This window comes from Pieris napi, chromosome 18 (genome assembly GCF_905475465.1).
Source record: "Pieris napi chromosome 18, ilPieNapi1.2, whole genome shotgun sequence".
Lineage (NCBI taxonomy): Eukaryota > Metazoa > Arthropoda > Insecta > Lepidoptera > Pieridae > Pieris > Pieris napi.
In genome coordinates, this window is record NC_062251.1 from 801,381 (window position 1) to 824,454 (window position 23,074).

Sequence of the window (23,074 nt, forward strand, 5' to 3'; positions counted from 1 at the left end):
AAAGCACCTTGACATTAAAAATTTAATCACCTATCATTTAGTTTTTGTAATTTTGGAACGAAGTTCCTTATCGCGCGTTGTGAAAGGGGGCTAGACGGAAAAAATTCTTATGAAAAGTTGTCACGACACTTTTTTGCTATTTGCTATTGCACCGGTTCTCGTCCGATCACCAAAGTTAAGCAACGCCGGGCGAGGTCAGTACTTGGATGGGTGACCGCCTGGAAACACCTCGTGATGTTGGCTTTTTTTTTCGTAGGGACAAGAAATTAAAATTATTTTTGGAATCTCTTAACTAAATTAGTCGTAGTAAACGTACACCAGAATCCCTGTACAATAAATTCGGGGTCCCTAGTTTCCTTGCAAAATGCAATACCTTTAAAAAATATTCATTGTAATTCTGCGAATTCAAAACTTAGTTAACTAATATAACAACAAGAACACCTCATACAAGGAGATGAACCAGATGGGACTGAATTAAAATATCTGAACCACGAAATACGAAATATGCTTATTAATTGTGCCACTTAATTTTATATTTAGGTTATTTTACTATTTGGAGGAAGAAGTATGATGTCCTTGTGCTACGCTGTGATAGCACAAGGACATCATACTTCTTCCTCTTCTAGTTAATTGTTTTGTTTAATATTTGTATTATCTCTTCGTGTCATATTTGCCTATACCTAATAGTACGGGAGGTAGCAACGTTTGAAAAAAAAGAATTTTAGGTCAGCTGATTTTGTGATATGTCTTCCTTCTTGCACTTCCGGTTAGAGTCTGGGCAATCTGGCTGGCGGTAGTGGTTGCGTTCATTAGTGCGCATCCTATCTGTCCAGGTAAAAATCCTGGATTTTAAAAGCATTTTAAGAAGCGTAATTTTTGATTTTTCCTTTTTAAATACGTCTACCTGACATACTTTTTTTATTGCCAGACATTTTTCACGTTGCTAACTATGTGCCAGACGCGATTTTAAGTTTTATTTTTATAAAAATTTCAAAGCATTTTAGAATGTCTGTAATTTTAATATTATGTTATTTAAATATAAGAAAAACTGAAAATGAATTTGCCAGACATTAATTCGGTTGTTAAGTCTTGAATTAAAATGATAAAGTTTTGCAGTATGATGAAGCATTGCATTTTAAGAAGCGTATTTTTTTATTTTTCCTTTTTAAATACGTCTACCTGACATACTTTTTTTATTGCCAGACATTTTTCACGTTGCTAACTATGTGCCAGACGCGATTTTAAGTTTTATTTTTATAAAAATTTCAAAGCATTTTAGAATGTCTGTAATTTTAATATTATGTTATTTAAATATAAGAAAAACTGAAAATGAATTTGCCAGACATTAATTCGATTATTAAGTCTTGAATTAAAATGATAAAGTATTGCAGTATGATGAAGCATTGCATTTTAAGAAGCGTAATTTTTGATTTTTCCTTTTTAAATACGTCTACCTGACATACTTTTTTTATTGCCAGACATTTTTCACGTTGCTAACTATGTGCCAGACGCGATTTTAAGTTTTATTTTTATGAAAATTTCAAAGCATTTTAGAATGTCTGTAATTTTAATATTATGTTATTTAAATATAAGGAAAACTGAAAATGAATTTGCCAGACATTAATTCGGTTGTTAAGTCTTGAATTAAAATGATAAAGTTTTGCAGTATGATGAAGCATTGCATTTTAAGAAGCGTAATTTTTGATTTTTCCTTTTTAAATACGTCTACCTGACATACTTTTTTTATTGCCAGACATTTTTCACGTTGCTAACTATGTGCCAGACGCGATTTTAAGTTTTATTTCTATAAAAATTTCAAAGCATTTTAGAATGTCTGTAATTTTAATATTATGTTATTTAAATATAAGAAAAACTGAAAATGAATTTGCCAGACATTAATTCGGTTGTTAAGTCTTGAATTAAAATGATAAAGTTTTGCAGTATGATGAAGCATTGCATTTTAAGAAGCGTAATTTTTGATTTTTCCTTTTTAAATACGTCTACCTGACATACTTTTTTTATTGCCAGACATTTTTCACGTTGCTAACTATGTGCCAGACGCGATTTTAAGTTTTATTTTTATAAAAATTTCAAAGCATTTTAGAATGTCTGTAATTTTAATATTATGTTATTTAAATATAAGAAAAACTGAAAATGAATTTGCCAGACATTAATTCGATTATTAAGTCTTGAATTAAAATGATAAAGTATTGCAGTATGATGAAGCATTGCATTTTAAGAAGCGTAATTTTTGATTTTTCCTTTTTAAATACGTCTACCTGACATACTTTTTTTATTGCCAGACATTTTTCACGTTGCTAACTATGTGCCAGACGCGATTTTAAGTTTTATTTTTATGAAAATTTCAAAGCATTTTAGAATGTCTGTAATTTTAATATTATGTTATTTAAATATAAGGAAAACTGAAAATGAATTTGCCAGACATTAATTCGATTGTTAAGTCTTGAATTAAAATGATAAAGTTTTGCAGTATGATGAAGCATTGCATTTTAAGAAGCGTAATTTTTGATTTTTCCTTTTTAAATACGTCTACCTGACATACTTTTTTTATTGCCAGACATTTTTCACGTTGCTAACTATGTGCCAGACGCGATTTTAAGTTTTATTTCTATAAAAATTTCAAAGCATTTTAGAATGTCTGTAATTTTAATATTATGTTATTTAAATATAAGAAAAACTGAAAATGAATTTGCCAGACATTAATTCGGTTGTTAAGTCTTGAATTAAAATGATAAAGTTTTGCAGTATGATGAAGCATTGCATTTTAAGAAGCGTAATTTTTGATTTTTCCTTTTTAAATACGTCTACCTGACATACTTTTTTTATTGCCAGACATTTTTCACGTTGCTAACTATGTGCCAGACGCGATTTTAAGTTTTATTTTTATAAAAATTTCAAAGCATTTTAGAATGTCTGTAATTTTAATATTATGTTATTTAAATATAAGAAAAACTGAAAATGAATTTGCCAGACATTAATTCGATTATTAAGTCTTGAATTAAAATGATAAAGTATTGCAGTATGATGAAGCATTGCATTTTAAGAAGCGTAATTTTTGATTTTTCCTTTTTAAATACGTCTACCTGACATACTTTTTTTATTGCCAGACATTTTTCACGTTGCTAACTATGTGCCAGACGCGATTTTAAGTTTTATTTTTATGAAAATTTCAAAGCATTTTAGAATGTCTGTAATTTTAATATTATGTTATTTAAATATAAGGAAAACTGAAAATGAATTTGCCAGACATTAATTCGATTGTTAAGCCTTGAATTAAAATGTAAAAGTCATGAAAAGTATTGCAGTATAATGCTTGTAGTACGAGCATAAAAAGGAATATAAAATTTGATTAAAATTAATAATCAACACTTTATTTAAATGGTCCTAATTACTAAATGTAAGTTATGAATAATTAATATTAAGTTTTCAAGTTTTTTTAGCGTATAGTGACGTCACAAAAAAGAGGCATCTTCATAATCATCATCATCATCGTCGCTGTCTTTGTCGGTGTCATTCATATCATCTTCTTGGGAACTTTCGTTATCTTCTAAAACTCTATCTCTATCTCTTAACAATCGAATTAATGTCTGGCAAATTCATTTTCAGTTTTTCTTATATTTAAATAACATAATATTAAAATTACAGACATTCTAAAATGCTTTGAAATTTTTATAAAAATAAAACTTAAAATCGCGTCTGGCACATAGTAAGCAACGCGAAAAATGTCTGGCAATAAAAAAAGTATGTCAGGTAGACGTATTTAAAAAGGAAAAATCAAAAATTACGCTTCTTAAAATGCAATGCTTCATCATACTGCAATACTTTATCATTTTAATTCAAGACTTAACAATCGAATTAATGTCTGGCAAATTCATTTTCAGTTTTTCTTATATTTAAATAACATAATATTAAAATTACAGACATTCTAAAATGCTTTGAAATTTTTATAAAAATAAAACTTAAAATCGCGTCTGGCACATAGTTAGCAACGTGAAAAATGTCTGGCAATAAAAAAAGTATGTCAGGTAGACGTATTTAAAAAGGAAAAATCAAAAATTACGCTTCTTAAAATGCAATGCTTCATCATACTGCAAAACTTTATCATTTTAACTCAAGACTTAACAACCGAATTAATGTCTGGCAAATTCATTTTCAGTTTTTCTTATATTTAAATAACATAATATTAAAATTACAGACATTCTAAAATGCTTTGAAATTTTTATAAAAAAAAACTAAAAATCGCGTCTGGCACATAGTTAGCAACGTGAAAAATTTCTGGCAATAAAAAAAGTATGTCAGGTAGACGTATTTAAAAAGGAAAAATCAAAAATTACGCTTCTTAAAATGCAATGCTTCATCATACTGCAATACTTTTTCATTTTAATTCAAGACTTAACAATCGAATTAATGTCTGGCAAATTCATTTTCAGTTTTTCTTATATTTAAATAACATAATATTAAAATTACAGACATTCTAAAATGCTTTGAAATTTTTATAAAAATAAAACTTAAAATCGCGTCTGGCACATAGTTAGCAACGTGAAAAATTTCTGGCAATAAAAAAAGTATGTCAGGTAGACGTATTTAAAAAGGAAAAATCAAAAATTACGCTTCTTAAAATGCAATGCTTCATCATACTGCAAAACTTTATCATTTTAATTCAAGACTTAACAACCGAATTAATGTCTGGCAAATTCATTTTCAGTTTTCCTTATATTTAAATAACATAATATTAAAATTACAGACATTCTAAAATGCTTTGAAATTTTTATAAAAATAAAACTTAAAATCGCGTCTGGCACATAGTTAGCAACGTGAAAAATGTCTGGCAATAAAAAAAGTATGTCAGGTAGACGTATTTAAAAACGAAAAATTAAAAATTACGCTTCTTAAAATGCAATGCTTCATCATACTGCAAAACTTTATCATTTTAATTCAAGACTTAACAACCGAATTAATGTCTGGCAAATTCATTTTCAGTTTTCCTTATATTTAAATAACATAATATTAAAATTACAGACATTCTAAAATGCTTTGAAATTTTTATAAAAATAAAACTTAAAATCGCGTCTGGCACATAGTTAGCAACGTGAAAAATGTCTGGCAATAAAAAAAGTATGTCAGGTAGACGTATTTAAAAACGAAAAATTAAAAATTACGCTTCTTAAAATGCTTTTAAAATCCAGGATTTTTACCTGGACAGATAGGATGCGCACTAATGAACGCAACCACTACCGCCAGCCAGATTGCCCAGACTCTAACCGGAAGTGCAAGAAGGAAGACATATCACAAAATCAGCTGACCTGAAATTCTTTCTCGAAAACGTTGCTACCTCCCGTACTATAAATTGGCAAGCTTTAATTAATAAATACGAAATTCTATTAAATGCCAGTGATACTTCGTTTTATCGTTGTGTGCGCATTAATAAATGTTTCTTTCTTTAATATCCGAAATTTTTAGTTAAATGGTACAATTTAATCGTATTTATTTATATTATTACGCCATTTTTCCGAAGGAGTGGGCAGAGACCACGAATCTCCACTTGCCACCAAAGCTTTCTTTTCGTGTCCTGATCTCCTTCTCTTTTAACTCACCATGTATCTATAACTTTCCACGGAATTTATTCTAATTTCATTATTTCTCTGGCCAACAATTAAATGCTGAATATCTCCTGGCTTTTGCGTCTATGATATTCAACTGTCGTATTTTGTGACACACCGCCATCTGTTGACAGATGACAAAACTAAGATCGTTTGACGTATGAAAAGCATATTCTTTCTTTTTTGTCATTAAATTTTTCAATTTTTTTTGTCATTAATTTTAATATTGTAGATATTATAAACTGTATTTAATTGTTAATATTTAGTAAACCAGCACTGAAGATTCCACTAAAATGCTGTGTACAGATATAATTGGAAATTCAGGTTTACAAATGTTGCTTAGTGTGTAATATAACTATATGTATTTCACCAATCTGTTTTCTGTTTCTGTTCCTTAAATGTAAAAATAAAAAATAAAATAAAATATCTCATAAACTAGAGGGCGGCATGTTTTTAAAATACATTGCTACTTGGACAAAACAAATTCTTCAGGTATTATAGAATTTACGGTATGTTCCCATTCTACCAGCTCTGGTATCCAAATAATTGATCTGTGGGCTAAAGAGTCACTAGGTGGCCACGAAACGTTTTACTATACTTGGGTACAGGAAAACGTTACGGCGTGCTACATGGGGGGGGGGGGGGGCAATAATCTCCAAAAACTGCGTGACGTAATACTTGGACGCTCCCTTACGCCTCAGGGTGCCTGATGGTTAGGTCAGGAGACCAACGTTACTATTCGTACCTTCAGCGAAAACTAACCTCTCGAAAAGGGCACACATTACAATGTATAGAAATAATGAATGAACTAGATTAAGAGACGTTTTTAATTGTCTGTTTTGTGAACAAAATGTCTGCTTCTGTTGTTTTTATCTATGTATTGTTTTGTAGGAGATCGATCGACTGTTTCGGTCTGAGCTCAAATTGTTTTAAATCTGATATTGTGGATTAATTATTGGGTTCGGGCGTTAATCAACTATCCTACCCTACCCTCCAAGCGAAGATCGAAACTAGTATTTAAAATTTTATACTACTTAAATGTATTTTTTTAAATTACTTTCAAACTGTACATTAAAATCTATAAGGGCTTTTAATGGATATTCAATAATAAAAAAGCAGCGTCTGTCCCAACAGTACAATCTCGCATCCTTACATTCTTCGGACACATCTCGGCGTGGCGATCAGTCCATAGAACGCCTTGGCATCTCTTCTAATATTACTACTACATAGCGATTACGACCACTCTGTCAAGGATAATAAAAAAAAACAAAACATTGTATCATATTTTACACACACAGGGCTAGTGATAAAGTAAAAAACATAAAGTTATAAATACTTTATTGTACAACGTACATACATGATTATTCTAACATCGAACATGTACTTTAAGACTTAAAACTAATAATTATTTCCAATTTAAAATACAAGATCCATAGAATCGCTTAGTGCTAACTATGAGTAGCCATTGCTACGAGCCATCAATTTCCAAGGGTCTCAAATATATTATAGTTAGGGAGCGTTCAAGTAACCCCCCTCCCCCCCATGTAACGCGCCGTAACGTTTTACGTTTCTGTACCCAATAGTTTACTATTATACTATTGGGTACAGAAAAACGTTACGCCCAATAGTTTACTAATGGGTACAGCATTTTATCGTTTTGTGACCACCCAGTGACTATACCTAAAAGTTACCATTATGTGGTGTAAAGTACTGGAAAGTCGAAAATAATCGTAACGCATAGCCATCCCCCCCCTTCCTCTCAAAATTCATTACGTAATACTTGAACGCTCCCTTAATCGAGTAGTAACTATAGAGAATGTTGTTTAAATTAGCATTGTATATATTTCCTATCAAATAGAGCAACCTATTTGGGCCCTACACAAGTTCTTCTATATAAATATACACAAAAATATTTTTCAACTAATAAAACTACCAAATACAAGCATTTGGTCGAACCGCCTACAAATTTGATTCTACCCTCAATACTGAAATGGCGATACAAAAATTGCATTACAACTATTTCAATGAGTATTAAAAATAAATTTTTAAGAGTTCCGAGAATAAATTTGCTCCAAATTTCAATAAAAACTGATTAAATGATTTTTGACTAGTTCCTAAATTTTGCTCAAAATTAACTGATTAAAATTTCATATATACATATATGTGATTATATTATATCCTACAAAATGATTTATTTACCTAAATAGGAAAATAATACATACATATTTTTTTGACATAGTTAGTCGACATATTACAAGTCCCTTGGATGTCGTTATATGCGGATTCTACTGTATATATATATGAAATTTTATGTATATCTTTTATGGAATTTACTATCAAGTTTGTTATGGAAGAGCTAGGAACCCTGTCACAATTTTTTTTTACTTGGGTTCCCATATCTTACATATAAGGGGCCGTTCACTATGGAAGGGACCCCCCAGTAAATCTGCTAAGAGAACGGCCCCTTATGATTTGTTGACAAACAAACACACATTTTTGTATACTGCTTTAATAAAGACTTTTAATGTAAAGTTAAATCATTTTTCTTCATGAAATTTTATTTTTGAGTATTGTACCTCATTTTCACAATAAACATTTCACTTTCTTCACTTCAGCACTATATACGTAGTATAAATCATAATAAATTAAAAAAAATAGTAGGTTATTGATAACGAAAACAAAAATAACTTGATTTTCATTATTTATATTTGTGTAGAGGTGATTAACAATATACATATTTTGCTGGGAATCAAACCTACCAACGCCATTTGCGTTAACCACTAAGCCATGGAAGCATTAATACAGAGAATTTACAGAAATAAATATATTACATTATTACGAATATATTTGTTTAATAAAATGTATCATTTGTTCTAATTCTAAGAATTTACCAATAAATCAATAAATCACTGTTTTAACTAATTCACTGCTTCAGATTATTCATAAACAGCCTAATTAAATCAATGTTTTAGTTATTATGAATAAATTAGTTAATGTTTGATTTATAAGTAGTTATGAATAAATAATCTTTCTCTAGTAGTTGATTTTAGATATTAACTTATAAAGAATTCATAAGTGAATTGATATTTAAAAAAACTGTGGGCCTAGAATTGGCAATTAATTATTAACAATTAAACGATTTTAATGATAATAATTAATTTAATTATAATATCTAAAATCAACTTGAATCCACGACTATTATAGTCACAATAATTGTCTTAATACCACCGTTAACCGTTTGTACACTATCCTTGCACTATACACTTGACACTACACTATACACTAACACAATTTTTGATTTTTCTCCTTGCCAAGTGCATCTGTAACAAATTTAAATATTTATTAATACATTACTTATACATATTATATGTATAAGCTTAGATTTTGAAATAAATTGTTATTAAATATACAGCTTGAAATGTGTTTAAATTTATATGTATTAAATGTCTGGAGTATCTGTATAGTAGTAACTTAGAACCTAACAACCCTAACAAATAAATAGTGAATATATAAGTATGTGATGGAACAAGAGACCTAAGGTAATAGACGGAGTCCTACTAGGATCAGAGGTTCAAGGTGGTGGGATTATCACAAAGCTATTGGGCATCACCACGATAATTAAGGGCTTGAAAGTCTCCGCCACTTTGAGAGGAAGCGAGAATAAGACAGAGCAATATTCAAATCTGATTTATTGTTATAAATTATTAAATACTTACACACATTCACACATATATAATATTACTTGTGTGTGTCAACTTCAGCTATTCTTGGTGGTCTAAGATCCCGATATACAACGACCTTCACCGAGATGCTTATTTAATGAAACGTATTTTATATTTAATTTAATATGTCAATAAATATAATCCATATGGGTTGCCTAGCAAATTTCAGTTCACAGTATTTTAATTAATATTTAAAAAAAATATGATTATTAGATAAATTCTATACCAATCGAAAGTATGAAGCCCATAGAATATGCAAACGTTAGGTTCTTTTTAATCAATTAATTATTTATGTGACACTAAAGTATATATACATCTTTAGTAAAAAAGAAAGTTAAAGTGATACATATATAATACTACCCTGATTAAAAATATTGATTGAAAAAAGTTAAAAAAATTTACTACATGCATTATAAACATACTCTGGACTGAAATTTGCTAGGCAACCCATATGGATTATATTTATTGACATATTAAATTAAATATAAAATACGTTTCATTAAATAAGCATCTCGGTGAAGGTCGTTGTATAGCGGGATCTTATACTATGGTCAATGTTCAAATAAAATCTGAACAGTGTGTATAATATGATAAATGATGATTGGTGCATCACATACTGATTTATATATTCTTTATTTATGTGTTAGGGTTAGGTTTTTACCATCTCATATATTTATATATATTGTTATCTAGTCCAGCTTGCACACATACACAACATATATATATATTGAACCACACATTTCGGACCTGGCTAGCAAGCCGTACAGTTTGTATACCTGCAGGTCGGTCCGGTGGAAGCGGTCGCACCCTTAGCGGAGTGCGGCCCCCGCAGCCAAGTCCACGCACAGGACCGCCGCGGGGGCGGCGCGCCCTCAGCTTCGCCGGTGCCGGCCTCCGCGACGACGCCGGTCGCGACGCACCTTTAATTAAACAAATTATTGCCATATTAAAAAAATATATATATAAATTGCATTTTTCTGTTGTAAATAAATGGTTAAATTGCATTTTCTGTTGTAAAACAAAAAATGTTAAATTGCATTTTTCTGTTATAAAAAAAGATAAATTGCATTTTTCTGTTGTAATACAAAAAATATTAAATTGCATTTTTCTGTTATAAAAAAAAAAGATAAATTGCATTTTTCTGTTATAAAAAAAAGATAAATTACATTTTTCTGTTATAAAAAAAAGATAAATTGCATTTTTCTGTTGTAATACAAAAAATATTAAATTGCATTTTTCTGTTATAAAAAAAAAAGATAAATTGCATTTTTCTGTTATAAAAAAAAGATAAATTACATTTTTCTGTTATAAAAAAAGATAAATTGCATTTTTCTGTTGTAATACAAAAAATATTAAATTGCATTTTTCTGTTATAAAAAAAAGATAAATTACATTTTTCTGTTATAAAAAAAGATAAATTGCATTTTTCTGTTGTAATACAAAAAATATTAAATTGCATTTTTCTGTTATAAAAAAAAAAGATAAATTGCATTTTTCTGTTATAAAAAAAAGATAAATTACATTTTTCTGTTATAAAAAAAGATAAATTGCATTTTTCTGTTGTAATACAAAAAATATTAAATTGCATTTTTCGGTTGTAAAACAAAATTTTTAAATTGCATTTTTCATATGTGAAATGTAACAGCTTACCGGCATGGCTTCCCCATCAGCCCACCGCTCGTATGCCCTTTCGCGCTTCAACCACTCCTGGTATTTGTACCACCATTCCTCCCACTTCACATAATCACCTAGAGATAGACCTGAAATGTTTTCTAGTATTAGTTAGTGCACTAGATGGCGTTAATATAACAAGACGACATTAGCGACGTTCATTTTTAATACTGCGACAGATATAAATCATAAAAGTATTGTTAATTAATTGAAATAAATATTATAATGATAAATCTAATTAAAATTAAAATAAGAAAAGAAAATATAAATTACTATTTATTTTCAATAAATTATAAGAATTAAACAATCAATCTTAAACCTAATTTAAAGTTGTTATTGAGACAAATAAACATTAAATTTAATATCTGATTATATTTTTTTTATATGAGCAGTGTTGGCCTCAGCGTGCGACTCTCATCCCTGAGCTCGTAGGTTCGATCCCCGGCTGTGCATCAATGGGCTTTCTTTCTATGTGTGCATTTAATATTACCTTATATAAAGAAAAAAATCGTGAGGAAACCGACATGTCAGACACAAAAAGTCGACGGCATGTGTCAGGCACAGGAAGCTGATCACCTATTTGCCTATTAGATTTAAATGATCATGAAACAGTTTCAGAAATCTGAGGCCAAGACCTAAAGAGGTTGTAGCGCCACTGTTTTTTTTTAATAATCTTAGAATATATCGGTTAAAGCCCTCACCCCTAAGATATCCTCTCCTCTTGTAGTAGTCGTATCTAACCCTGACATCATCCCACGAGGGTAGACCACCAGGAGCGACAGCCAGCAACTCTTCTGGGTAACTTCCTATGGGAGCTGGTTCCAAACCACTGGAATGATAACAATTAATCTATATATATAAAAATGAAACCCGTTTTCCGTTGTCACGACATAACATGAAAACGGCTTGACCGATTTGTCTAATTCTTTTTTTATAATATTCCTTGAAGTAAGAGGATGGTTCTTACGGAGAGAAAAAATTTAAAAATTGAGTGAAAAAGTCTAAAAACAACACTTTTCTATATTTCCATACAAAATATTCGTAATTATATTTAAAGGCAATTTAAACTTTAATACCATATTATAAAGTTCAAGTGTTAAGTGGAGGGGTTCCGGGAAGGTAAATTTTTATTTTTTGACATTATGTATTTGTTGTCTTATCAACTTTCTTTTTTTTATCTTAGCTAGACCGGTGTTCCGAATAGCAGAATAAGTATTAAAAAAAATAAAGAATCGACTGTTAGGCGGTACGATGTTCGCCAGGCCAGCTAGTAATATATAAAATCAGTAGGAGACAGTGGGGGCTAAAATAGAAAAAAAGGGTGCGTGTACTTATGTACGCGCGTAAAAAGGTATACTTCTTTGGCATTATTAAAAATAGTTTTTGATTGCAAGCAAATAATTAATTACAATTAAATAATCAAAGACTGGAAAAGGAGTCATTATAGCCAATAAAGTTCAGTTTACATCTGAAAAGTTAAATAAATAAATATTTATTATTATTCTCTTACATTAAGTGTAACACAAATTATATTATTATTGGAATGTTGTTTTTAAATTATGTCCAATGCCGTAGCATCTTCCGTGGGCAACTTCATTCTGTTAATTTTGGGTCACGGTGCGCGCGCATCGTAAAATTTCACTCTCATCAATTTTTCATAACGCGCCTAAAGAAGTATAACTTCAATAATCTTTTATTTATATTCAATATGCCCTGATACAACAATTAAAGCGGTCATACAATTCGACTCCATTTTATATTATTTCTAGGAAATATTTTTTTAGTTAAATAAAAATAACTATCTACAATAATAAATAATAGGGGTTAATTGTAGAAGAGTGAAAATTAGGGGTTGTATGTATTTTTGTATGCTGTATCGTAAAAAAATAAAATTTTTTTTAGATAGATAAGTAGGTTTGCGTATCGGACATATATTTTTCACCCTCCTAAATTTTTTGATGTTATACTTCTTTAGGCGCGTTCAAGTATTACGTAACGTTTTTCGGGAGGGGTGAGGGGTCCTTTTGTAAAACGTTACGATGCGGGGCGGGGATTAAATTACTCGTTATTGTTAATATTTTTTTCGACTTACACCACATAATAGTAACTAAAGAGTCACTAGGTGGTCACGAAACGTTTTACTATACTTGGGTACTGAAAAACGTTACGGCGAGTTACATGGGGGGGGGGGGGGGGGGGGGTGTGTCAAAAATCTCCAAAAATTGCGTTACGTAATACTTGAACGCTCCCTTAGGAAAAAATGATGAGCGTAAATTTTTATAATGCGCGCGCACACCGTCACAAAAAACCGACACCTTGAAGTTAGCTATAGTCTTAGACATCTAATCGTCCACACTTACGGTACATCATCATCAGGTCTTTCCCCGGGACTCAAAGACCTGGGCCTGGCTTCCCTCGATGGAGCCGGGTCGATGTGGACATCGAGGCCTGCTTCGCGTCTTGTTATTCTCATATTCATGTTTTCCACTCGAGCTGATCTCGCAGCCGACCATTGCGCCATCTTGCCGAAACGCTCGGAGAGTGTAAGCCTATAAAAGTTTTTTTCTTTATGAACAGTGCCAGAGGAGCGCGAGTGCGTTGTCGGCCTTTTAAGAATTCGTACTTATAGAACAGGGATCAAACAGGCAGGAGGCTTATCTGATGTTAAGTGACACCGCCTATGGACACTTAATTCCAAAGGGGTCGCGAGTGCGTTGCCGGCCTTTAAAGAATTGGCACTTATAAAACAGGAGGCTCATCAATGTTACGTGATACCGCCCATGGACAATTAATTACAAAGGGGTCGCGAGTGCGTTGCCGGCCTTTTAAGTTACATAAAATGCCTCCTTAGAGATTAGTTGGCTTAGGTAGCAATGTTTTTGAACCCACCTCTGTGGCGGAGGGGAAGCACTTGCATCACTTTCGGAGTCAGACTCGCTCTCAGCCAGGGCGGCGGCAATGGCTGCCGGGGAAACCCCGCGTTCGGGTCTCTCCGGCCTCTCTCGGCGTCTCTCGCCTTCCCTTTTTATTTGCGCCGGGGGTATGGGCGGGGTCGGACGTACTGCCAGCTGGGAGCGCTGCCATTCCAACACCTGAAATTTTGAGGATTAAAAATTATTAAAGAAGTATTCACCGGGTTGAGCATTGCAGTGTTCTATGTATGCAAGTATCAGTACGGTGAAGGAAACTGGAAAACCAGAAAGTGACCATAAAATCATGAGAGAAGATCACCGACTTGCCTATAATAATAATAAATAGTTTATTTGCAAAGAAAGTGGTACATTCATATTGATTTATAAAGAAACCTCACAATCAGTTACATAAAAATAGCCCTGCAAAGTCATTTATAACTGTTGTCAAAACTTATGGTCCTAATACGCTCCCTATAAAGACACCATGAATTAAATATCACCTTCCCCTTGAAAGCATTACACGGCAGTGATCTATAACTAGAAGGTGATTAAATAGTTTGATAGCTAGCACCCACAGCTGTGTTGGTTTGAGAACTGGCACTAAATGTAATATTAAAAGCATTAAAAAAAATTTTGACGTTCATAAGTGTACATTGTGTTACCTAAATGAATAAGATTTTGAATTTTGGATCTCTCGGTAGATTCAAAAAAGTTATTTAAAAAAAATTACAAAACAGTAGAGTAGAAATTGTAGCCATTTATTGTCACTAGAGCTGCATTATGTAGGAATGTGTTTTAGTAAAACTATTAAAAAAAAACAGTGGCGCTACAACCTCTTTAGGTCTTGGCCTCAGATTTCTGAATCTGTTTCATGATCATTTTTTAAATCTAATCGACAAGTAGGTGATCAGCCTCCAGTGCCTGACACACGCCGTCTTTTAGCGAGTGAGACGGTTTCCTCACGATTTTTCCGTCACCGTTCAAGCAAATGTTAAATGCGCACATAGAAAGTCCATTGGTGCACAACCGGGGATCGAACCTAAGACCTCAGGTATAAGAGTCGCACGCTGAAGCCACTAGGCCAACACTGCTAAGTAAAACTATTAAGGGTTGCAAATTCCTATTACTTTCCGAGAAATTTATGAACAAACATATATACAAATACAAAACATATGTTCAGCTAAACGGCATCATAATCAAATAATATCCATCACATATAAAGCTCAAACTCTCTCTTCTTTTTTGTAGTCGGTTAAATCAATTATTAAATAAAATTAACAACAAAAGAATTAAAAAAGTTACATATATTTATTTTGACACTTTTAAGTTAAACCATACCTTTTCCTCTCGAGTTCGCTTGCTGGCCTCCCTCGCCTTGAGCAGTTCTCGAGTGGGTAGCACCACTGCGCCACTGGAACCAGATGGACGCTTCGATGGTGACGGGAGAACTCTAAAAATATTAGTATACATTGTATATAGATTCCAAAAATAGTCTGTTTATTTGAGACAGTAATTAATAATGTTGTAAGGTAATTAATATCAGATTTAAAATTTAAAAAAATAAGGGTGCGTGTACTTATGTACGCGCGTAAGAAGTTATACTTCTTTGGCATTATTAAAAATACATACGGATATTTAACCTCAATTGTATTGAAGCACTTAGGAAGGTTGATGAGCACAGTTTTTTCACAAATATTTTCTAATATTAATTAGTATTGATTTAAATTTTAAATATTCAATTTAAATCACTTCTGATTCAGACGCACATATAAAATATACACATAGAAACTCAAAGCATGTGGATAAATATTATAAATATAAATAAATAGTGAACAGAGGCGGCGTGCGTGCCAACATGCGCCACCAACTTCATTCTGTTAATTTCGTGTCACGGTGCGCGCGCATCGTAAAATTTCACTTCAAAAATACTTATTTTGTTGCAAAATAAGTATTTTTGAAGTTATACCAGTAAAACAGCAGATTAGGTATGAGATGGGCACTTAACAATGCTTTCTTTAATACGATCAGCCCACTACCGAATATATCCAGCTGTGGATAGAGAAGTGTCTGAACTCTTCTATTTTCTCTTGGGTTTGCACACGGAATTTGATAAATTCTGCTGATTTTGAACCTTGGGAATTGGGTTTTTGAAAAAAAAAATGTTTTGTGATAAATGAAAAGATCATATATGTATAAGTTTTATAACAAAACTATTTTTGTTTTTTTTTTTTTTCGCATTAATTCAAAAGTTATTTCAAAATAAAAATTAATATTTGAATCCAGTACCGAAAACACGCCGAACAAACCCGAGCGCGTGTGACGTCATAATGTTAGATTTCACTCATTGCAGTTGATAGAAAAATAATAAATACAGTGTTTGGATCTATTTAATTTTGTTAATTAATATTTTATATATTAAATAAACTATATATATATATATATATATATATATATATATTTTAAGTAATTATAAGTAAAGTAAATAGTAATTAAGTTAGCCGTAAAGCTGTACTGTTATTAAATAGCTTTAACATTATGACGTCAAAACTATGGTGATCATTCATGGCGCGTTTATAGTCACGTGATTTTTATTTAAATTTCATCAATTTTTAATTGTTTATAATTAATTTAAAAAACATTTTTTATTAAAGTTTTTTTGCATTAAATATCAATATTATTAACAATAAAGTTTTAAAATACATAAAAAAAATCAATTTTTTTTTTTTCAAAAACCCAATTCTTTAATAACTCCTGTCAGAACACCTGTTAGTTAAATGATCACAATTTTATCTATATTAAAACAATACTCACGGAGGCTTTACACCTGGTGGTGGTTTGGGTGGAGCAGTCTTCTTGTTCTTAGCTGAACAAACAGAACAGGATTCGTCAGAGCAACTGCTTGCTGATGACCCCGAAGAAGACTGTAAATTAAATATAAATTTAACTGATTAAATTCTATCAACATTATGTATACTATGATTTTTAATTCCGTACAATTCTGACATTTCATAAATGTTTCAAAAAAGTTCTCCACCAAAAAATGGACAAATTTGACCCATTTGAGGGCAATAAAAAAAAAATGCTACGTATTTTTATGTTTTACCTACAAAAAGGTAAATCTAAATATTTACGTACTTAAGTGACCTAATACAAAAATAACAAATATTTCAATATCAGGAACAATATATCAAATTAACTTTTAATTATTTTATTCTTTAGCTGGCATCACTGTCTACTAATTCCAGGTTTAGTAAACCTTTTAAAAAATAAAATGTTATCTTTACTTGTGCGTTTGTTACTGTTTGTGATGAAACGGGACGTATTTATCACTCGCCGTAAAAACACTTTTAATGTTGAGCACCGCACTTAATAAAATGGATAGATTCACTAATAAATAAAATGTATGTATAGACTCGTATTGAAATTGAAAAATGTGGCCGGCCAAAAAGGTTTGTAATCTCTGATATGTCAAAAAATGATAGCTGTCATAATTCTACGGAATTAAAAATCAGATTTTAACTCATATTATACATGGGGACATGTCTGTACTCACAAAAAAACAAAAAAAGGCTACGGAACGCACAAAAAATGCAGTCATGACAGCCCATGGAAACCAATTTTAGTGGGTGCGTTGCCGGCCTTTGAGGGAGGAGTTTCTATAAACAATTCAAGGTTGTATCTCCCAAAGACCAGGAGTTTTTTCCACAATTCGATAGCAAAAGAAAGTGTCTTGTGAAACAGACCGTGGAAGATTTCCCAGCCATCAAGGCGATGGTGAATCATCAATCATCTCAAAAACTACTAAATCGATTTTGATGAAAGTATTTCTCAAGTTGGAATAAACTTGAATTAAATTTGCTAGACTTTTAGTACCTATGAAATTTGTGGACAAACACGAAAATCAGCACAAGTGCACATGGGCACGTGTGATATTCTTAAAATGTTGGTTAATAAAATTCTACCCTTAAATAATTTTTACAAAATTTTTGCCTCAACATACAGTTAATACCTTTCTGGGGTCAGGTGGGCTGGGCGGCCTATTCCTGGGCGGAGGTGGAGGCCTAGCCCGCTTGGTCCTGGCTGGGACGGGGCTCCGACGACGGGGACTTCGCACTGGGCTGCTGCGTCTGAAACACCAAGTCATTTTACATTAATTTTGAGAACAATATGGAAAATCAAAACAAAAATAACAACGGTCCTAGATTTGATCCCTGACTAATACCAACACTTGTTCCATATGGCTTCGAGTTATATTGTCTGTATTTAACATATTGCTTACGATTTGATAGATAACTAGAAAAAAAAATTAAGCAGATCAAGTTCAGATCCAACTGCGGTCAACTTTTGGAGATCAATGTCATTAACTACCCAATCAAACGCTTTACAAAAATCCAAATATACTACATCTACCTAAGGGAACGTACAAGTATTACGTCACGCAATTTTTGGAGATTATTGTTACATGGGGGGGGGGGGGCAATATCCAAAACTTACGTGACGTAATACTTGAATGCCCCCTTACAGTCCGACAAGTTTGTCACTCAAAACTCACCTGACAGGACTTCTTCGTGGAGACCGCCTAGGGCTTCGGCGTATTGACCGTGAACGCGATTTCCGCGGCGACCGGCGTACGGGCGACCGTGACCGACGAATGGGTGACCGTGATCTGCGGATAGGCGAGCGACGTACCGGTGACCTTGACCGGCGCGTTACCGGTGAACGTGACCGACGACCGACTGGTGATCTGTAATTTTAAAAATACATTAGCATAATAATAAATTTTTATAGACTTTCATGTTTATCCTTTCTATTTTTTCATTGTCTATCCTTTTCTCCCGTTAAATCTTATGAATTAATGTCTGTCTCTTTTTACTGTAGATTTTTAGTTTCAAGGACATTCAAACTTTAATTATTGTAGTTTTTATCAAAACTAAACATTGATATTACAATTTTAAATTGAAATAGAAAATTAATTTAAATTAGAGTCTAATACTACATTTTGATAGGGAAAAAAAGTCTATTTTACATATTAATTATAAAAAAAATTTAATCATTGTACTTTTTATCTAAATTAAGAATTGTCACACTATCTTGAAACCAATAATTTTTTAATTTATAGTTTCACTTCTACCACGTGTGCGTTGCACAATTATTTTTGTATTTACTATAAAACACAAACTTTGCAAGACTTCTTTACCTCACACCGACAATTTTTACTATTATTATTTTTTTTACTATTATTACATTATTTTTCTTTTCTTGTGTTCTCTGGCAGAATGACCAGCGCTGTGGAACAGTCTGCTCCACAGCATAATGCTGAGCCAAGGCCAATTACAACCACAGCACACACGTAGCTTATTTTTGAAGTTATACTTCTTTAGGCGCGTTATAAAAAATTAGTGAGAGTGAAATTTTACGATGCGCGCGCACCGTGACACAAAATTGTCAGTGTGATTATAGCGTGCGCGAGCGAGATGGGAATAAGACAATCTACAAGTAAAAAGAAATAGAATATGCGTGAAGTTAGCAGCTATGCCAAGAATTTTGAATGACCATAATGACATTTGTAGTACCTTTTAAACAAATAAAGGAGTTTTAATTATTTTTTCACAAAGACCTATTGTTACTTAGTTAAAAGGTTATGAAACATACCTAGATATTAAATTGAATGAATAATATAATATAATAGTAAATAATAATAATTAATATTATTAATTAATAATTGAAAATATATTCTAAATATAAAATATTATTAAATTATTAACGTTAAATACTTATTATTAATTATTTAATATTTAAAAAAAATAAAGAAAGCCAAGGAAGTATAACTTCTTACGCGCGTACATAAGTACACGCACCTTTTTTTTTAGATAAACTGCAAAACATACATTTACTTCGACACAACTAATGGAACAAAGCAATCAAATCATAAAATTTAATTGAACAGAATAAGTATTTGTAAGTATTATATATATTGGTGAATTTAAATATTGAAAATTAATTACCTAGAACGCCTCGGAGACCTGGGTGAACCACCTCCATCGAGATACAGCTGCTTGTATCCAGTGTGTCGCCATCTACAGAATTATAGGAACTTAATAACATCCACTTGTGTTAGAACCCGGATCTTAACCTCCAAAGAATTAATCAATCTAAATCTACCACTTCCTTGCAAATAAAAGATTTATTATTATTTATGTTTAACAAAATTGTCATATATTTTAGAAAAGATAGTAACATACTGTCCTTTAAAGTAAATTTTACACGAGTTTATATTATTTAGAAATTAATCAATCGTAATCGACCACTTGTATTACAAATAAACAATTTATTATTAATCAAATATTATGTAACGAATTTGGGGGGGGGGGGGGGGGTTGTCCTTTTGTAAAACGTTACGATGCGGGGCGGGGATTGAATTACGCGTTATTGTTAATATTATTTTCGACTTTCCAGTACTTTACACCACATAATGGTAACTTTTAGTCACTAGGTGGTCACGAAACGTTTTACTATACTTTGGTACAGTAAAACGTTACGGCACGTTACATGGGGGGGGGGGGGGTCAATAATCTCAAATTGCGTTACGTAATACTTAAACGCTCGCTCAAACGCTAACTCAACAAGGTAATGTTAGTAAAAATCATCACCTGTTGGGATCCTTTTCCTCCACCTGCAACAGTTTTCTATCCCAGCTGCCAGGTGAGGCCTGTCTGGCTCTCTTCATGACATTGTCAATCTCCTTGCGGCGACCAGCAGGATTTGATGGATCTGTTCCAATTTATTAATTATTTAGAAATAGGTTAGGTCTACGAAGTTAATCACTGAATACTTAGTCAGATTTTCTGTCCTGTAATGTGATGTTCCATGAAAAATTTAACTACGGATAATCTAATATATAAAATTCCCGTGTCACTGTCACATTCCCATACTCCTAAACTGCTTGACCAATTCTTATGAAACTTTTAAGTAAGTCTGACAATCAGCTACTATCTATCGTGTATCGTAGTGATAAGGGGTGTCAACCCCAAAAAAATTGTTTTATTGTTTTAAGATACAGCATACAAAAATACATACAACCCTTAATTTTCACCTCTACGATCAGCTCTTATTTTTTATTTGTATTTTAAAACCTATCTATACCTCCGGAAAACCGTTCATGTACTAAAAAGGTAGGCTAAGGAGAAACAAAGTTCGCGGGGCAGCTAGTTATATATATTTTTCCGACTGTATACATAATGCTTTAACTTTAAATGTGATACAAATGAATACCAAACAAATATTACCAGTGATCTTGGCATGCTGTGGATTCCTGTCCATATGTAGTCTGTTCTTAGAAGCGGTTTCCGCAGCGCGGGACACCGATCCGTTACGTCGGGACGACATTCTGCAATTATTTGTCTTGTCTTAATATGTATTTGTATTATTGGAAAATATAAATGTAGAAAAGTGTATCATAGGTGTTCTCAAGTTGAGACATGAAGCCGGAGCCCTAATTTTAATTTATCCATAAATAGGTAAATTTTTCATGAGTTTATATTTATTGTCAAGTATTTTTAAGAATAAATGTCTTGCCGTGCAAAGCCTGGGAAGGCAGATAATAAGCAATAATTTTTCTATTAAAATTAATAAAACAATTGTCAAAAGATCTCTATTAAATAGACCAATACCACTAAGCGGTGGAGATGGATTACAGAATATATAGTTTAACCCTTATAAGACGTAATTAATTAGTTATGTATACAAACAAAAATACATCATATAGTCATAATAGTACCTCTTGCAAACGCACACCTATTAGTATAGCAAAAATATGTGCTGTAACTCAAAATTTTTTACTGTATAATATTATCTTATTATTTAATAGACTGTCCCCAAATTTCTTTTAATCTTGAATTAACTAAGTTTCTCGGTTATCACAATAAATTTAGTGTGAACTGAAAATTTATTTATTTAACACTTGATAATTCACAGCTTTAAATAATAAGATAATATTTACAAAAATATATAGCCAAACGGATTACACAATACCTTTAGTTAAACTATTAGTAGTTTCATCTATACACATTATAAATGGTTTCTAGCATTACTATCAGTTATTAATGTGGTTCAATTGAGAAAGGTGAAATGTAAATATAGACAAAGCTATAATAATTTGAAGTATACCCAGGTCAATGACCCCTACACCGAAAAGTAATGTGATGTAAACACAAGATAAATTAAATACATTTTAATTAGTAATGAATTGAACCCACTAACGAAATACTCACTCAAATTCTATAATTATTACTTTCCCAAGATGGCGGGTATCGATCGCTTCGAGCCACTCACCTAAAACTCGTGTAAAGCTTACCTAGGGTACTCCGACTTTTCTAACTGGAGCTAGGGCTCCAAACGCGTGCGCGGCTTGACGCGGAGGGGCAAAGCCCCAGGGCTCGTGCAGCGGCGTAACACGGCGAGACGCGAACGCCAACCCCGCCGCTGCAACCCAATCGACATACTTAGAAACACGACAACGCGACGCGGCGGAATCGCGATTTCCGCGGAACAATCGCGCGGACGGATATTGGCCACGCCAGGTGAACATGCAACCTTCGGGCCTACGCGACGGAGGCCTCGCGATATAGGCCAAACGATGACGAATCACCTCCTGGGTATCCCTTGTGGCATCCATAGTGCTATGTAATCCTGGCGTAGACAAATCTAAATCCACCTTATACTATCACAATACAAAGTTACGAACCAGTAAAACACCAAAACTTTCACAGATGTTCAATGATGATAAGCCGATGATCACTCAGTAAAACTCACGACACTCCTTTCTCGAAGCATCGGCCATTTTGTGCATATTGGATTTTGTTGATTTCATCAATTTCAATTTTCAGATAATTACTTTGTCATTATAAGTTTGACGGCTGACATTTTACTTGATCAGTGACAACCAAGTTGACAGTAAGCATTGACAGCGTATATCACTATCAACTGTCACATTTGTTACCTGTAATCTAGTCTGTAACATCAAATATCAAATAAAAAAAATATATAATATTATGTAAAGAACACTATACACTATCAACTTATAACATCGGTCATACCTGTATAGATCGACTTTTAATTTCAATTATATTGCATGTGTAAAACTAAGCTA

General features: G+C 32.2%; 1 protein-coding gene across 3 annotated transcripts; it reads right to left on the minus strand.

Annotated features, from left to right (window-relative positions):
* Positions 1-6,942: 6,942 nt before the first annotated feature.
* LOC125058570 (serine/arginine repetitive matrix protein 1) lies at positions 6,943-22,822 on the minus strand. 3 transcript variants are annotated; one of them, XM_047662677.1, is made up of 15 exons: positions 22,670-22,806; positions 22,280-22,407; positions 21,213-21,313; positions 20,577-20,697; positions 19,932-20,003; positions 18,479-18,670; positions 17,927-18,053; positions 16,738-16,847; positions 15,265-15,376; positions 13,904-14,106; positions 13,375-13,563; positions 11,716-11,843; positions 10,994-11,103; positions 10,120-10,263; positions 6,943-8,941 (listed from the first exon to the last, which is right to left on the minus strand). In XM_047662677.1, exons 3-14 carry the CDS (start codon positions 21,310-21,312, stop codon positions 10,216-10,218), a joined length of 1,512 nt encoding a protein of 503 aa, XP_047518633.1. In that variant the 5' UTR covers position 21,313; positions 22,280-22,407; positions 22,670-22,806; the 3' UTR covers positions 6,943-8,941; positions 10,120-10,215. The 3 variants fall into 3 exon arrangements, with proteins under 3 accessions (XP_047518633.1, XP_047518634.1, XP_047518632.1); XM_047662678.1 differs by lacking the exon at positions 22,280-22,407 and having other exon boundaries at positions 17,936-18,053; positions 22,670-22,822; XM_047662676.1 differs by lacking the exon at positions 22,280-22,407 and having other exon boundaries at positions 22,670-22,822.
* Positions 22,823-23,074: the final 252 nt, after the last annotated feature.

Bases quoted from the DNA above. Each gene is read 5' to 3' on its own strand.
- LOC125058570 (XM_047662676.1), bottom strand. From the start codon at position 21,312: ATGTCGTCCCGACGTAACGGATCGGTGTCCCGCGCTGCGGAAACCGCT. The intron at 20,698-21,212 runs GTAATATTTGTT...AAATTGGAACAG, and splicing joins ACAGCATGCCAAGATCACTG to ATCCATCAAATCCTGCTGGT. The intron at 11,844-13,374 runs GTAAGTGTGGAC...TTATCATTCCAG, and splicing joins AGACCTGATGATGATGTACC to TGGTTTGGAACCAGCTCCCA.